Source organism: Lissotriton helveticus, chromosome 8, assembly GCF_964261635.1.
Source record: "Lissotriton helveticus chromosome 8, aLisHel1.1, whole genome shotgun sequence".
Classification (NCBI taxonomy): Eukaryota; Metazoa; Chordata; class Amphibia; order Caudata; family Salamandridae; genus Lissotriton; species Lissotriton helveticus.
This window is the reverse complement of record NC_136069.1, coordinates 1,455,202,805-1,455,221,839: the sequence shown is the minus strand read 5'-3', so window position 1 is coordinate 1,455,221,839 and position 19,035 is coordinate 1,455,202,805. Positions and strand designations below refer to the sequence as shown.

Sequence of the window (19,035 nt, the reverse complement as noted above, 5' to 3'; positions counted from 1 at the left end):
CCATAGTATTAGGACACTCCCTGACAGTACAAGTTCCACACTCCGTGGAAGTTCTTTTAAACCGAACACAGACTCAGCACTTGACCATTGCACGTTTAACAGGTTATGAACTGACACTGTTCCAGCCACACATAGAAATCAGACGCTGCAACATTCTAAATCCCGCTACACTGTTACCGTCAGTTACTTCAAATCCTGCCACACATGACTGTGTGGAAGTAGTTAACACTATGACAAAGCCGAGACAAGATCTGACAGATATTGCATTACCTAATCCCGACCTGACACTTTATGTGGACGGTTCATGTATGAGAACAAGTACAGGAGAACTAGTAGCCGCGTATGCAGTGACTACTGAAACCGAAGTTATAGAAACACACCGTATTGACACACTGTCTGCTCAAGCAGCAGAGCTAGTCGCTCTGACCCAAGCCTGCATACGTGCTAAGAACCTGAAAGTAAACATATATACAGATTCACGTTATGCATTCGGAGTTGTACACGACTTTGGAGTGCTCTGGCAGGAGAGAGGTTTCATGACTTCTCATGGAACCAAGATTCAGCATGGTCTCCTCATTCAAGCTCTGTTAGATGCAATACATTTACCGACAGCTATCGCTATCATGAAGTGCAAGGCACATACGAAAGTTACTGACATTATTTCCCAAGGTAACGATCTAGCAGATCGAACAGCCAAGCTTACAGCTCAGACCCCAGACATTCCAGTTAACACGACACAGACACTCACTCCAGATCCGACTACTTGTATGACAGTTAAGGACCCTACACAAGATGTCATAGACATACAGTTACACGCTACTCCCGAAGAAATCAAGAAATGGTCCGAACAAGGAGGGGTCCAGACAGATCAAGGATGGGTGACGAAGGGAAAAGCCACATGGTTTCTCCCCGACTCTATGGTTCAAGTCATTATCAATACCGCACATAGTCCAGCACATCTAGGAGAAAAAGCTATGTTAGACAGTATTCAGAACCTTTGGTTCAACAAGCATTTACGAGCTGCAGCCAAGCAGAAAGTCCGTACCTGTATGATATGTTGTCAGTTCAATCCAGGTAAAAGTGTCCCGGTGGAACAAGGTGGATTCCAACCTCCTGACCACCCTTTTGAAGTCCTCCAGATGGATTATATTCAGATGGAGCGATGTCGAGGTTTCAAGTATGTCCTCGTAGTTGTATGCGCTTTGTCCAGGTGGACAGAAGCATATCCAGTTCCAGATTACACAGCCGCGACCACTGCCAGGCAGTTGGTTCGTGAATTCTTTCCCCGCTATGGACTCCCTAGGGTCGTGTATTCTGATAACGGCCAGCCATTCTCATCTGAGCTCATGAAACATGTTTCCTTTCTGTTAGGGTACCAGTGGAAGTTCCATTGTGTGCGCCATCCCGAAGCAGCCGGTCTCGTAGAGAGACATAATCAGACCCTAAAAATCCGTATTGCCAAAATATGTAAAGAGAAAGGTGTAGACTGGCTAGTTGCCCTGCCAGTTGCTCTATTCTACATGAGGATGGTTGCACATTCCAGATCAGGTCTGTCCCCGTATGAGGTCGTATTCGGCCGCCCCCCAAACATGTGGGGTACACCTAGACCCCGCAGTATTACAGATGTTTCCAGTAATATGCTGACAGATTACCTAGCTTCCTTGATGTCTGCCCTACACTCTTGTCGTTCACAGGTTGCCGCCGCTTTTCCAGACAACACCGAGGTGAAACCGCATGAGGTCATTCCAGGCGACCTCGTATTGGTGCGGAATTTTGATCGTTCAAGTCCGCTGGAGCCCCGCTGGAAGGAGCCCCGTCTCGTCTTGTTAACAACAAGGACCGCCGTGAAGTTAGAGGGCAGGAAAGGATGGGTCCACCTGTCCCACATCAAGAAATTCCATGGAATTCGTGAAAAGACTTTTGCAAAGGACTGCCCCATTTCTAAAGACTGCCTAAAAACAGACTCTGAACTCAAGCCTCCCCTGTTAGAGGAAACTCCGCAACAGGAGTATAAAAAGAAACTCCGGTCTAGTAAAATAAGTTAGCCAGTTTAATTGTCTAAGTCCCTCTCGGGTGAAACGGTTAGACAGGTTCCTGACATGTATGAGATAGACCCCCATAGTGAGAGAGTTAGTCAAAACTCTATAAAATGTATTATTGTTTTATCCTTTTTGTTATTTTTGAGTCTAATGGTTACCTGCACAAGTTATGCTTTATATTTATGTTTTCCAATTTCACATGTAAATATGTTTTCTAATGCTACAGTAGAGCACACATTTAGTGATCTGCCTCCTCATGAGCTATCCTATCGTCTTGCTATGCGAAATAACACATTTATCAGAATGTTACACCATTCACACCAGACCAGCAATGCCACTAATTGTTGGGTGTGTGGTCGACTCCCCCCTTTCCAGACACCGAAGGGAGTTCTGCCACTCTTTCCTTATCCATTTTCACATAATGGTTCGTGTGGAGCATGGTCCACGTTAACGTCATCCTCCAATGATATGTCCCTTCTGAATAGAACATGTTTTCCAGACAAGCAAGGTCTCTCCCATAGAACAGGGTTAGATCTAGAAAATGAAGTGTATGATTTAGGTAATTATTCTTCGAATTTTATGGTCCTGAATGTTCAGTCCGATACTACTCCAGATTTGCCTGCTATTTCAGTACTACCAGTCAAAGGCGAATTATGTGTCAGAAAGAATGGTTCCGCACATGTAGGACATAGTGATTGTACTACTACTGTCGAGTATAGTGACAGTGGGAAATCTATTTTCAAAGCCTCACGTCATTCTTATTTTGTTTGTGGTCAGACCGCATATGTCCGTCTGCCCCTCGATTGGGATGGAACATGTTACATTGCCTTCCTACTGCCACCAGTTTTTCTAGCCCCATCTGATTATCACAGAAACACACATCTAGTACACGTCAGACCTAGAAGGGAGATCGAGCCCCCGATTGTCGATCAAACTGAAACTACTCTAGAACAATATCAAGACTTCAATAAAGGTTTCTTCTTCTTTATAGGACCTATCCAGAATAGTAAGCTAATCCGTAGGTTAACCAGAACCCTTGAAGCAGTAGTGAATGAGACTACTTCTGCTCTAGGTAACTTAACTGAAGAGCAATCTGCTATGAGATTTGTCGTGCTCCAAAATCGTCTCGTTCTTGACGTCATACTGGCCGATAGAGGAGGAGCATGTAGAGTCATCGGATCTAGTTGCTGCATTTTCATTCCTAATAACGCGCCGTCTGTTTATTCAGCTATAACCAGACTTCACAAAATTGCCCATCAGTTACACCAGAATCCAGGCACCTGGACTTGGTCCGGTTGGCTCTGGAGTATTATATCTGCCTGGGGATGGAAAGTATTGTCATTCCTAGGTATTGCAGTAATGATCATATTCAGTTGCTGCCTCTGTATACAATGTGGCCCTGCGATTTGCGGCATTTGTGCTACCTCTTGTATTCCTAGTCCTAAATCCCGTTCCAAGACAATTCGAGACGAGCAAATGATGCTATATGAAATGATAGATGGTATCATGAATATTGATGTTTCCTGATGGAAACGTAGGGCACAAGGAGGGAATGTGGAAAAGTAAATTTTGCCATGTTGTATGTGCCTACGTGTGCCCCATCTTATGTTATATGTGCATGATCGATATGCATGTATTCCCCTCTGATCGATTAAAGACGCAATTATAGTTGTGTCCAACTCTAGTATGTCAGTTTCCAGTTCTCGTGAAAGCTACGAGTATTAGACCTATGTTGCCACGTTTACAGTGTGCACGTTAATTCAGAATAAAGTCCCCGTTTCTAGGCCTCAAAAGGGCCCGGACTCAGATCCAGCTCCTGTCTCCTGAACCCTCTCCAAGGAGCGATACAGCCCCCACCTGTATCCCTGACCCTTAGCTTACTTCATGCCTCGCAGTGCCCGGCCCGGCCTGGCTCTGCCTCTCAGTCTGCCAAGAGTATGTTATGCTTCTAGTTATCAGTCCAGCCCTCCTTCTCTGCATTCCTAAGCTACTGCATCGCATCAATAGTTTCTGTCATGGTCTAGCCTTTATGTCTCCATGTAAGAAAAATACTGTATTAATATTCATAGAATATTCCTAGCACACGAACTACATGAAGAATAATACATGCACCAGTCTTAGTATCAAGTAGCCTTTGCCCTGATAACTTTTGGATTCTATCAACATGTACTCTAAACACCAGATACCAGATATGCCCTAGGTACATGTCGCTCTGACACTCCAGACTTTAGTCTCCTCTTCTAGCGCAGAAGTCATAGCCCCCAGTTCTCCCTGGTAACACGTCATTGCCCGTTTGCGCGCACCACTAGGTTAGAGGTCCCAGCTGCTCAGGTAGCCCCCTCCATGTTCCCGCCCCGTTTATGACACTTCTGTTACGTTTACATCACATGTCTATGTATACGCCCTGTACACGCCTTCTTGTTACACCCACTTTATGCCTTACCTTTCGCGACTGCTACGAATCACGCCCACTGCTACGCCTACTGTATTGAATGCAATGTATTTGTTAAAGTATATATATATTGTGCACCCATGTTAAATGTTAGCCTGCCATTTTCCCTGCCCCCGGCAGCTGCCTTCATTCCCTTCCCGTACAGGCTGTCCTGTTCCTGTCCTGTTATGCCTGATTAAAGCCTGTGACTCAAGATACCTCGAATCCTGACTCTTATTTATTGAGCTATCTGTTTATATGAGTATCCTGAAAAATAGAACCGGTAATTAATTATTTATTTACCACAGTACAGTATTGTTGTACTATACACCGCTGTAGTGCGATATACTGCTTGCAAAGTTTGCACCTATGTACATTTTCAATAAAGAGTAAGTAAAAAAAACAATATATATATATATTAGGACCCAGTTAGTTCTCTGTCTTGTGCCAATGTACACAAATGAATTAGAGCAAAGAGGTTATGCGCATGCGGAGCACAGATCCTGGCTCAGTTTTCCTAAGAGGGTCTGTGCAAGAGCTTTAATTTAAAGAATTCTCTTTAACCTGGGGCTGGCTTCAATCTAGATCTTAAATGTCATATTCATTACAACAAAAAATGCAGTGTATTATATACTTCTGGTTTCTGCAGTGTACTAAAATAAATCGCAATTTAAATGCAAACCTGAACTTACTTTGGCCCAGCAATTTCAACAACCAACATATTCTGTAAGCAAGTAGATGTGGGGTTAAGGAATCAAGAGTAGTACATCTAAACATGCCTTTGATTGCTTACCTTGACAAAATGTTGGTAGTCAATATTGCAGAGCTGATATATGAGCAGGGCGATATTTTTGATCTTGGTATTGTGACATACAGCCGGCATCTCCCAATCTGATCTGTAGCACAAGACCCACAGAACATAACTGAGCCACAGAAGATGAAGAACTGGGGATTCTCAACTCGTGGTTGGAGCTATTTGGAGATTGTCAGGTCCTAAGATAGTTACTGCACTAACAGGATCTCAAGAGAAGAACTAGAGTAAACGCACCGGCTGATAGCAAGAGCGCCCTATCCGGCTTGAAATGCATCACTCTGGATGGTAGAAGCTTCTCAGGCATAGGCAGTGAAACATTTCAAAGACGGAGCAAAGAGTCAGTGAGGTAAAATAATGGTAGGATGAAAAATAGGAGCATCTTTATGACCATTTGTCCATTTGTCAAGTCCTTAAATGATATTACGGTTCCTCACCGAAGTACCTGAATGCCAAACTAATTAAATACATACCTTATCAAACTCTATGTTTTTCATCTTCCAATCTTCTCGTTATTCCCCCAACATAACATATCTTCATTCGGCGGAATATCCTTTTCAGTTCTTATCCCTAATCTTTGGAATGGACTTTCAGCTAACCTAAAGTCTATTTAATTTCTTTTCTTTTTCAGAAAATAATGTAATGCGTTTGTCTTTTCATGTGAATTTCCATTCAGAATATTACTTTAATTGCTTTTAGTGACCAAAGACCTTTGAATATAAGCAAGATTTAAAAATGTGAAACATAACATAATCTAACGTCAATATTTTAGCAGCCCTGGGGTCACTCCTCTGCCCCAAGGTTTAAAGAGGGAGTTGAAGCACAGGAATCTCTGAACAAAAGTGAATTCAGAACCAGGGTGGATTTATGGAGGAATTGATTACAATGTAGTTGGTTCTTCCTTATCTGAACGCAGTTCGGGCTGAACTGTTACCATGAGGCACAGGGTCAGACTGATTTGCATATAGCCATGTCTGAACTGGGGTGGCAGAGTGGGCTAAAGAACAGTGATGGATTCAACCCAGATCTTTTGACTGGGTGTGAGTGTTTGATTGATTCAGATGCTCCATCCATCACCACCCCCTTTTGTACCGCTTTTCGCCGCCATAAGTGTGGCCGGTTATGCTCAGACGTGAGTCCCTTGCTCACTTTGCCACTGGATTCAAGCAAGCCGGGCTGAAGACGGCTGGAATGCCAGAAACCGGTCCTCGGAAGCTTGTTTCCGGTCCAGGGAAGACATGGCTTGGCAGTTCGGGCTGGACTGTTCCCATGAGGCACAGGGTCAGACTGATTTGCATATAGCCATGTCTGAACTGGGGTGGCAGAGTGGGCTAAAGAACGGTGATGGATTCAACCCAGATCGTTTGACTGGGTGTGAGTGTTTGATTGATTCAGATGCTCCGTCCATCACCACCCCCTTTTGTACCGCTGAACACAAGAAAGGCATGACAAAACAACATTATCTATTTAATATGAAATACTTCAATACAGACCCAGAGAAAAATAATCATATTCAGGCATTCTCCTGCAGAGCAACACATTTTCTCCAGAATAATTGATGCTCCTTCCGGTAAATGAGATGGCTCAAATTCAAATACGTGCTTTTTCCCCATAAAACGAGGACCATCTGCTGTCTATAACATGGTTTATGGGCCCGAGTGAATATGTGCTATATCACTTATCGCTCACCTGCCTATCAGATACAGTGAGATGATTGTTATGATAAAGCATTGGTTGGACCGGATTGGAAACACGTGTCATGATGCACGGCAGTAGTGTTTCAAGTAATAGACACTTTAGAAAAATAAGTCGATACTTTTTTTTTCCAAACAGAGCTTCTCAAGTACAGTCTATGAAAGACTTTATACCTTTAGGTGGGTCTAATTCGGAAAGTCATGCTTCTAAATGTTGAACTGCTGCTATGTGATGAAGCCGACGTTTATGGTATTCACAAAGAGTTCCAATATTAATATTGGAAATGTACAGCATTCCCAGGGGTGCTCCAATTCACAAAATTCACTTATGCATATATGCAAAATTGTTAATTTTTACAATGAGCTTTTTGCCGGAAAACCACTTGCTGTGTAGCCCGTTAAATATGGGGGTGCTCCAGTCCCACTCTGGCAAGGTACCCCTGCCTTTAACAAAAGTATATTCTCATATGTTTCCAGGGAGGGAACCTACCTGCAGCTGTTATGTGATTACATGTCAACGTATGCGTTTGTGTACTGTTTTGAAAATAGACCATATCCTTTCCTAACCCTTACTGTATGATCATGAAAAATCTGTCACAGTGGCAGACCTTCCACTCAATAATCTGAGTCACTTTATGATCATTCAAATACATCATTCCTGATTATGTGGGTTTTCTTAGTCTATTTATTGTGTCTATGATTTTGTAACCCGATGGCAATCTTCGTTAATCAAATAATAAAGATTGCAATAATCCGAATCTGTAATTAAAAATAGGAAATTGTTTTTCTACGCCTACAAATACCACATTGCTGTGCAAAAGCACATTTTTAGCTGAGAGTGCATGCCTGTCTTCACACACCCACGTTATCAGAATGCACTGACAAAATGTAGCCTTGGCGTTTTATACTAAGGCACATCTAACCTTTTCCACACTAATGGCCCCCACCTATCACTGTGTTAATCGTGTTATTCTTGTCTCCGATAACCCATAGTAGCATTGAATCACAGGTGCGCGTGCACTTCAGTGAGTGAGTGTGTGTGTATTTACATTAATACCTTCTGGCAGACGTCTACGGTGACTGTGTCCCAAAGCTCTAAACAGGCTTCACTGAATAAGACAAATATTTTAGAATAGAACAAACCTTTCCGCGGTAACATTTTTCACTTTTTATATTTTCGCTCTTTGAAATTTATGGGATGTATGATTTCTCTGCCTTGCCAACTCTCTGTGTGACCGGTTGTTTTGTTCTTACAAAATGTTTAATGCTTGTCGACCCCATGCGGACTTGGACAGACATGTCCAAGGCGTCCGACCCTTTGATCTGTACACAACAGAATGGAGTTTTTCTTTGAGACATTAAAGCATGATTTTATTCCACTGTGAAAGTTCTTTGCCGACTGCGGAGTGAAAACTGCGTGAATCAAATCTGTACTTCTTTGTGGGAGTATAACTGAAGTCCACCAACTCTCACTTAGTTGAGAAAGTGCTTTGGTTTTCAAAACAATAACAAATCTAAATAACTTACATTCTGTGATATAAACCGCACAATGTTTCAAAACACAGATTTAGCATTTCAGATGCTAGGCAAACTGTACTTTAAAAATAAAGCAGATTGAGGCTTCCAGTGTTAGTATATGGCCTAGATTTAAGAAGGATTGTGCAAGCACGTACTTGGTGCTGCACAATTTTGCTGTGCTGACAGACCTTTTTAATGCCACCTTGTTAATAATCCCTTTTACTCCACAGTCCTCTGCGTCAAAGGGGCGTGCAATGGTGTTTCTGTGGGCGTTCCACCGCAACACCCTTTGCTTTTTGACGCTGCCCCAGATTTACACGGCTGAGACAGCGCCAGAAACTAATGCCATGGAATACCAGGCGTTAGAATGGCTCAACGAGGAGAGATGATTTATTTCTCCTCATTTGTTTGCTCTTAACACATAGAAGACGCAAATCACCATTATTGATTGTTTATGTGCAGGAAGGTGTCCCTTCCTCCACATACACAATTTTTCCTGCAGTGCAGGCATCCTTGTAACATGGCGGCAGGGTGTCTGCACTAGCGTTAGTCAGCTTCTATTGTGCCAGCTCTAGGAAAGCATACAACACACAGGGTAGGAGGGTCTCAGGGAAGTTTAAAGACCTGCCCAGGTTAAATCCTCTAATGTCTAACGTGAACAACCAAAATAAACCTGGGGGTCTATTGTTGAGTAAACTTTATACTCTGAAGTGATAAGACTTATGCCCAATGATTAGGTGCAAGGTAAAATCCCTTTCAGTCTTCAATGCAATGCTCATAGTCCAACACACATAACCACTAGTAACAGTAGGTGTGACCCAATGTCCAGAGATGGATTCCCATCAATATTATCATCTGGTCATCCAAAGGTAGGGATGGTGCGTCTCTAGATCATTGAGACATGCCCTCCATAAGAGACAGGGTTACGACCCCCAATTACTCGTAGACCATATGAATGACCATTAAATGGGAACAAGTGCAGTGCAAAAAACAAACAAAGTGAAAGTGAGATTAAAAATAGAATAGAGGACAAATAGCGAAAAAAACTTTTATAGCTATTAGTCTCTTTCTGATTAAAACCAAGAACAGCGCAAAAAAGCAGTTTCACCAAATAGCTGCATAAGGGCCGACATGTTTCTGCCAAACTGGGAACAAACTCCCAGGGCTTTCTTCAGGGCCTCTGTTCTAAATAATTTTTGCCACTTCATGTGCGTACTACATATAAATGAATAAACCAATATCAATTTGTGAAAACATCAAACCATAAAGGATATATATAACTATTCCTCCATGTCAATTGGTGTAATGTTTACCTACAATAAACAAACAGTGATGTCAGTGTATTGGATATAACAATATATAAGAATACAGTTCAATCAATTTATCTTACTCACCCATACTGACAGGGGATCAGACCTCACCTCACCTCACCTGGACCAAGCTCAGCATAGGGTAGGCCACGCACTGTGAAAGCAAGGAAAAGGGTGCTTGATAAAAGAGCAGGGTAATTCACTTCCTTACTCCAAAAATCTATCACCTCTCTCTTTACTTAACTTACACCCCCTTCTTATTATTGCTCACTAAAAAGCTCACCCACAAACCCTCTGAGTGGGCAGTCACTCAACAACTTCTTATTTATCAGAAATCATTTATAGAATGCATTTAGGCAGAGTAGCATTCCGCTCTAGGAAACACAGGGGTGCACTGTATTCTGGTGAATATGGTGCATCCCGGCGTTTTGAAAATGTCAGAGCATGGAGCTGCCAAACTTTGTGCAGACCCGGTCACGACATTTTCTTGTGAATATGCCCCAGTGTTTTGTTCAATGTACTTACAGACAGGCTCCACGCAAAATATTAGGAAATAACCCCCTACCGTTTATATGATGGCGTGGATTGGAAGGGCAATGCTAAATTTCTACAAGGAAAGGAAATGCAATGAAAATTCATTGAACAAGGAGACTGCAAGAAAAGGAAAAGGATCACTTGTCAAGATAATACTGAAGAATAGACATAATTCAATTCGTAGTTGAATTTTAAAATGATATAATCTAAGAACATTTACATTTGTCATCATTTTTTTGCAGGATTTGTTTGCCCTGGACCTCGAACCCTACCGATACAGTGGAGTAAACATGACAGGGTTTCGTCTTCTCAACATTGAAAGCCCACAAGTTTCCGCAATCATAGATAAGTGGTCAATGGAACGGCTGCAGGCACCACCAAGACCAGACACTGGCCTGTTGGAAGGCATGATGACAGTAAGTGAAGAAAGGCAGCAAATAGTGGGTCTTATTTGCTTAGGTAACTTTAGTAGGTGCATATGTATTTTATGTATATATATTGAGTTTAGTTATCAGCCTGCATCATCTTCATAAAAATAAACATCCTCTTGTATGGGGGCTTCTGATGGAGAATAAACAGACGCGTTCCTAATTTAACAACTGCTTCTGAGAGGCCAGTGCCCAACCTGCTTTTGATCATCCCTGCCCCAAGAGTGGAACTACTGCACATAAGAGGTAAGACACCACACACTTTCCTCATCCACACACTTCATTAACCCAATAGAAAACAACAAATCCACTTTTGCAAGCACTAGCCCTACATCCTCAGCCATATTAACAAATAGCTCATATGCTCCAACACAAAAAGTCTCTCTCTTGTCTTACATGATCATCAATGCAAACTATAATCAATCATGCGGCTGACCTCCTGCCACACCGCAATGTTTATGGTATGTTGACTCACATCTTTGATGAACTCTTACCAGATGTTTATAACACCCTTCACAGTCTCCTCATCACACACAGAAGCTGCATCTCAGGGACTGCTCTTGTCCTGCCACACCCACATTTAAATGACACTCACCATGCATTGTGCTGTAGTTGACATGCTTCTCCACATCCTACCTCATCTACCACCACCCCAGCTAAACCTAATATTTTTAGAAGACTTCTGCAACGTAATATCTTTTACATACATTTTCAGCACTGACAAAGCATAATTTTATATCCCCCACAACATCAACACCACAATAGACTTCCATGTGACTATTTGCTCCTCACTCAAACTCACGTCTTATATCTCTATACTCACTCACATTTCTCAATGAAATGTTGGACCTCTATAATTTCATTGCCTCATCTCTCTCTTTCAGACTGGAATGATCATTACACACTTTCAATCAATGTCACAAGAGATATCTCAGATCCTCTATCTTCACCTCCAGATCCTCCAAAAACAACCATTTGACAAGAGACAAGACCATTGAGCACTCTCTTAAATCAACGCCAATGTACACCAGCTGACTAACATTCCCCACCCAACACAACTATCATCAAACATTAGGCCATCAACCTCTCATATTCATAAACCTTCAATGCTACAAATATATTTCCAGGAAACTAGAAACAATTTAGCTTTCCTCTAACTCCTAGCCCTCAAAGCTAATTGCATTCTGTAGAAATTCTTCATCTACCCACTAAATCCAACAGCTACGGCAAAACAATCACAGAAATGGACAACCAAAGTAAAGTACTTTTCAAGGCTTGAACCCATTCATGCCACATGCCATTCATGCCACTCTCCACATCATTGAAAGTCAAACAGCAAGCACATTTTTAGCAAAATTAAAACCCTCTGCCACAGCATCAACCTTGCTAATCCGTACAAGATCATCCCTGTCATCCTCACCCACAACATACTCACCCATCACGCTTCCCAGACCGTCACCACCTAGTAGTCCATCCATGCATTCAAGATTACAGGGACTACTCAAAGATACATTTGACAAAGAATTCTTATTACTTTTGTCCACCAATTCCTGGTACATACCATAGAGTTATGAGATGGACAGCAACTGTTGTATGTATGCAAAATATAAGTGTGACTGTATTGAAGTTCCAACAAAAAGGTTATGCTGTTCCTCTGGAATGAGAGGCAAGACAGGGTATTATGAACCAACCTGACCTGAAAGGGTCAAGGTTGGGAATTCATTATATTGGATTGTAATGCCCTCACACACCCTTTCGGGTGTCACGCTTCATCATCGGGCTGCTCCTCGTCAGGTCGGCAGTGCAATACCTGACGGGCTCCCTATAGTAGGGGCACTTTAATGGAGATCTTTTTCCAACAGCCGTCTGGTGAAGTGCGGGTGGGGGGGCTTGTATGTGAAGATGTGTGTGATTAATGCAAGTGAATGTAAAATAGGGTTGGAAGTACCTACGAAAACAACTTTAAGCAGGGGGTCTCCTACCCTAAGTAAAAACAAAAACTACAAGGTGCAAAGCTGGGATAATGTCTCAGGTTGTGGCGCTCTTATAAGTAGTGGGTCAACATGTTTCTCGACAAAAATGAGTATTCTGCAGGCGATTGGTCAGCACCAAAAAAGTTTCACTATCTGCAACTAAAACTCAATAGGTGTTGTAGCTATGCACTCGCAACAACCATAAAACTAAATAGTTAAATACCTGGTTGTGCAGGAAGTACCTGTGGAGAGAGAATGCATCACATGGATCAATGTAGTATGATTGTAAGTGACTTCTCATCAAATTCTCTGTGTCAAACTGTCTCTCAGAAAGTCATAGTGAGCATCAAGCAAGAAAAACAATTTAAAACCATTACATACCACGGTGCCACACGGTGAATATATCAGGTGAGCAAACATTGAATTCCACCTAATGTGGCACACATGGAGGTAGCAGAACGAGAGAGAAAGAGGGTCTTACCTAGATCAATGGACTAGCCAGTCATCACAGTACCCGGTAGGTTATACACATGAGGTGTTCCTCATGTACTAAAAACAAACAGGGAGAGGGAGGAAGAGGAGATAATAGGCATATCACCCTAAATGCACAAGAACGCACACACACATGTTCAAGAGTGACCAACTGCTTCCTGTCAACTGGTCTTAGAAAAAAACCTCAGGTAAGAATATAGTGTATAGAGATTGGTCCACAAACTGGGAAAATGAAATCTATTAAGCACAAATCATGTAAAGTACTCTGGTTTGCTCTGTTTAAAGCAGGATGGTTTGTACTGGCACTGATGGTGAAATCGTGCTGACTGTAATATTATAGTACAGTGTAGTTGGAAATGACGCTCTGCGCAGTGAATTCTTAGTTCAGCAAGATTAGTATGGAAGTGCCATTGAATTAGTTAAACCCCTCTAAATATAAATATATACTAGAGACAGGTACATCGGTGAATGCACTGCGGCAGACACCTAATGAGGTTAAGCCCTGGTCTGTGTTCCACTGCTAAGCCTAAAATATGATGTCTTTATCCACGACCAGCGATCGCAAGATTTCAACGAAGGGGCAGAATAATGCAGGGTGCTGGCGCTTTCAGTTAAATCCGAAATAATCGGCTAGAGAGTTGTGGAAAGTGATGATGGAGCCTATAACGGCCTTTCTTCAGTCGGTCCACTTTAATTACGGAGTCCCACCAAAATCAGGCTGTGCATATTTAAATCAATCCCCATGTTACAAACGTTACCCCCTGCATACTGTGATCGCTAAAGGGACTCCACTCAATCCCCGTATTGCAAACATATCCCCCTGCGTACTGTGAGCGCTAAAGGGAACACACCTTCCTCTAGGAGGTACTCACGTGTGTGCTGTTCGCACGAAGACTGCAGACCTACCTACTCCTACCAGGTCCAGGTGGTAGAGTGGTGTAGGTCTGCTGTGTATTTAGGAATTCACTTTGTTTCCGGGAGGCGGGAAGTGAGTGTATCAAGTTTAAATGTATCTAACCCTTGATGGCGGCCATCTTGGAAGGAGGTTATTAATTGAGGAGATGGAAATGACTTTGGCAGACATCTTATAACAGAGTTATTTCATGAGTAAGATAGGTTTGAAGCTGTTTCAAGATATCGTTTAAAAGCAGTATTATGAAATCTTCCTTGAAGATAACGATTCTTACTTATTGGTGTTAATGCACAATTAGAATCATGAAGTATGTGGCAGGAAATTGTAGTATATCAGTTACTAGGATTGTGTTATTGATTGATCATGATGCAGATTTTACATGATTATAATACATGAGTAAATGTCAGATCATTGGACAAATATGGGTTAGCAAATACCTGAGTCTCAGTCGCAGGACAATACTGAGTCTCATATATTATAGACCCGTACGTTTCTATTAAAGCCACATCCATGACCAGGCTGATGATGTCATGTCATGTCCTCAGTGTGCTCCATGGTATGTCATCATTTAAACCCTGAGTATGTAAGGACAATCAATGTATCCATCTCTGTTCTTTCAAAAACAGGGCGTGCTTGTTGATGTTCGTGAATGTTTCTAACACCACCCATTTAAGCGTGTGAGGTGAATGGTGTTTCTCCAGGAAGAAGGTGCACATTTTCGTGTTTGACCTTTGACATTGGATGTTGCTCCGGTGTTCAGCAACACGTGTTTTGATGGTGCGGGTTGTCATCCCTATATATTGTAAATTACAGGGACAGGTCAGTTCTTCATTGAAGTTACACATAGCTGAGTAATCTCATTCAGTCCTAGACATAGGTTTGATGAAGATGCAATATATGGAACTATGAACAAAAGCGGTTTCATGCATCAGTTTAAGACATTAGATACCTATCACGGTGATAGAGCGCGCAGGTCACCCGACTATAATTTTATCAATACTCACTTGGGCCCATGATTCAATTTTCCATACTTACTCAATCGGGTAACTTACACTCTACTACCAGTCTATTTAATACTACCGATTCCTATACCATTAACTTACCAATCCTTGTCACTGGTACCTATGACCACAATGGATCAGGGAGTTAGTTGTAAAGATAGGCAAACAGCCAAAAATACCATAACATTAGCACTCATTTATAATAACCTCAGACTCAAGAAGTTTTGAAAACCTTTATATAATCTTCATCGAAAGTCATAAGCCAAAGGTTTACAGCAAGCAAGCTATCAATAACCAGAATCATGAAAAGTGTATAACTATGCAAAATATATATTATGCCAACCATTTAGAATTCTAAAGGGAAGGTAAGAACAGGGAACATACTGTAATGAACTCACGGAAATCAGACTTGAAATGGTGTTTTCTAAAGGACGGGGTAAATAAGGGTTGCTAGAAGTCACAGTTTAATCGCTTTCAACGGGTGGGTAAGAAAAGGGAACACAAATTGGAATGACGAAAATGAAGTAACCATGTAGCTATAGGGAAGGTAAGAAATTGGAACACGCTAATAATTCAGAATAACCACTTTAGCTTTTCTAAGGGAGGGTAAAGAAAAGGAACATTTATATTTTCATGAACAGTCCTTTATCTTCAATTCAAAAGGATAGGAGAAAAATGGGTCATGCTAAATTAACAAGAATCACGATTTATTAATATCTCAAAGGATGGGGAAAGAAAAAGGAACATATGCAATTATGACTTTAGCAAGATTCAGGGAGGGTAAGAAAGGGACGCAAATGTACTATTTGTTTCCCACACAGAATTATATTTACCTAGAATGGTGTGAAGACCAACCATTGCCACGGGTCAGTTAAAAGGACAGAAGAAACCCCAAGGAATGCAGTTGCCAGTAGGCCAGCAGGTGCAGTATGGAAATCAGGACAGGGTAGACCAGATTTGGATCAGAACAGGACCACCAAAAGTTGAGACCAGCACCCGCAGTTCAGTTGCAACGCCTGCGCTACTCCCTCTCTGCAGCTATCAGTCAGAAACCCCGATTGGGTCAGCGAGTCTTCTGACAGAGTGTTCCACAGCACCTCTGTTCTCGATCAGCTATTGAGTGCGTTGGGTCAGTGACAGGTCAGCTATTCGGACAAGTCGGACAATTTCTCTAGCTAAACCTACCCTAGTTATACTATTTTCTAGGTCAGTGTACCACCCCCCAAATGTTGCAAGTGTAAGAATCCCCAATTTCGATTGAACAAGGAAGAGGACAGGTCATCACACCACCTAATATTTTAGAATTTCGCTGTCTCCTATTCAAATTAATGTTCCCACCCATTGATATCAGGTTCTCATGATGTCTTCACTTCATATAACAATGAACAGTCTATTGACAAATACATTGTATTTCTTTAGAGTTCATTAGGGCAGTTTCTCAGGAACATCTTCTCAGTCAGTCAGCTCCTTGGCTGGATTTCAAAGGTCACTGCTGTGGAGAATCGCGGATCTCGCGCAGACGCAGTTTCAAGCAAGATGGAGTGCAGCAGAGGATAATAGGCCAAGTTTCGTAATGTACCATGAAATGGAAAAGAAACAGTTTTAGAACACAGAATAAATGAATACACTGTATACCATGAGTCTCTACTCTATACCCATTACTTTAATATAAACTATAGCATTCGGATTAAGCAGGACAAACAGCTTAGCAAAAGCAGCAGTGCAAGCTTCTCGCATGTGAGAACACAAAGCAGCCATCTTAGCTCTAATGCGCAGATGCGAACAGCTTCCCTCCAAAGCTGCGAGTACGTCACGTCACATGGGTATGACCGACGCATGCGCAGTAGAAATTCCCGCGTAGCAGCAGCCATTTTATTTGCAAGCGTATTATGATTATAAAACACATAAGCAAGCTTCACTCGGACACCCGATATCAATGTAAAGGTGTAAAATTAATAAGACAAACATGTTGGTAAATTCGTTAACGTTATTCGAGGTTCATGAATACAAACAAGTCGCTTTATGTGCGAATCCTTGCTCCATCAACGGTATTGCTGTATGCCTCATAATACTTATTTAGGTGGAAACTCCAGTTTCTGCCCAATCAATATTAAGGGGCCAGTTGTAATGTGGGCATTGGAGTCTTGAGAGCACTCAATGGTGAAATGTACCCTAAACTACATAGTAATGTTACAGTCCATAAAACCAAAGTTCCTCCAAAGGAAAACTTCTGTGTTACAAGCATGCATTTTTACCTCAATCACAGAGTTGTGAGTCGGAAAGGAGTAGTGGGTGTAAGGGAAAAAACATTGCACTAGTTGGAAGTCCTGAGAAGTTAAAAGGGAGGTCGCATTTGACTACCACAGAATAGGAGACAAATGAAAGGAGCCACAAGTAGGGGCATATTATCAAGCACAGGCGATAAAATTATCGCCGCTTTATCGGCAGGAAACTGCCGCTAAAGCGGCGATAATGGGCTTGATAATATGCCCTTGTGAATTCCCATAGCAGCCCAGGTTCTGGTATATATCCTGAAAAAGAAATTAAAATGATATATTTTTCCATCTCCTGGCTGATGAATCATGTGATGCGGCCTTGAATTGTGGTGAGCTCAAAGTTGTGTCGAGTGAAAGCCTTGGACTCTCTATGAGCCTTTAATTAAAGTACATAGGGCAGACATTTCTTTGCTAGTTGTCAGGTTCTGGGGTTAACCTGGGCTGCTATGGGAATTAACAAGGGCATATTATCAAGCCCATTATCGCCGCTTTAGCGGCAGTTTTCTGCCGATAAAGCAGCGATAATTTTATCGCCTGTGCTTGATAATATGCTCCGAGGTTTTTGCAAAGGGGTATTAAAACGATGTGCACATAGCTTGGATTTGGCGATACAGTTTAACATGAAGGAGCAGGAAATACATGACCAGCAATTGGGCCCTAATTCTGTGAGTGTCGGAGTTTTCGGACCCCTGCTCAAATCCTTGATTGTGGAGAGGTCAGAAATCCGCTGTGGGTGGTATTTACAGCACCCGGTAATTACCAGGTGCATTAAAGACTTTACCCTTCATTAAATGACAACAGGTCAAACCTGCCGAAATTTACCAGCGAAAGCAATAGATATTTAGAGAGACATTCTGATTTTGGTGCAATGAGCCCCAAAATCTGCACGTTATTCCCCAAAAACTTGACTTGTAACAGGTGGTACTCAGTGCAACTGGCAAATGCATAACCGCATGGTTTCTGAATTTATGGGTGATATAAATACCACGTGTAATCCCACAAATTCAGAATAGTACTCTAAGAGGAAAAAAATAAACATTAGTCAAGTTAGGCGAAATAACTATATTTAAATTTTGCAGGTGTCAGAAATTATATTAAAATAACAGGAGAAAGAGCACACCGTGCAGATAAGGTCCAAGAAAAACTGAATTATAGATCAAATAATTTCAGTTTCTTTAATGATTTATTACAATGTCTTGTTCAGCCACATACATCTTAAAATGGATAATAAGCCAAGGGAGATGAATCCAACGGAAACTAAAGCAAATTAAATGTAAATAGTCTCTGTCCTGGATAATCTGGTATCTTTGCTGTAGATAGGAAATGTCTGCGTCTTGATTATAATTAGCCCAGGTAATTTTTTTACTTGCCGGAGGGCATGTTTATGCACTGTGATTCTGCACCATTTTACAGATTTAACCCCTTCTGACCAGGCTTTGCCATTTAGGGCCTCATTACGACTACTGGATATAGTTTTAAAGGTTCAAATGGGCCGAGCTTGAATTAATGCTGCATTGTTTGGGTGTCCCTGGGGCAGGCAGAGACTATGCCCCACATTAAGAAAATACCAAACCGTCCCCAGCAAAGTCGCTAGGGATTAGAACCTCTAGTGGAA

General features: G+C 41.8%; 1 protein-coding gene across 4 annotated transcripts in view; it reads left to right on the top strand.

The window, feature by feature from the left end:
* Window positions 1–19,035, top strand: part of GRIK1 (glutamate ionotropic receptor kainate type subunit 1) — a 970,975-nt gene that overhangs the window by 617,956 nt on the left and 333,984 nt on the right. For all 4 annotated transcript variants that reach the window (XM_078658394.1, XM_078658392.1, XM_078658395.1 and 1 more), the window contains exon 6: window positions 10,580–10,753. In XM_078658394.1, the coding sequence (XP_078514520.1) occupies window positions 10,580–10,753 (174 nt within the window). The remainder of the gene's footprint in view (window positions 1–10,579; window positions 10,754–19,035) is intronic.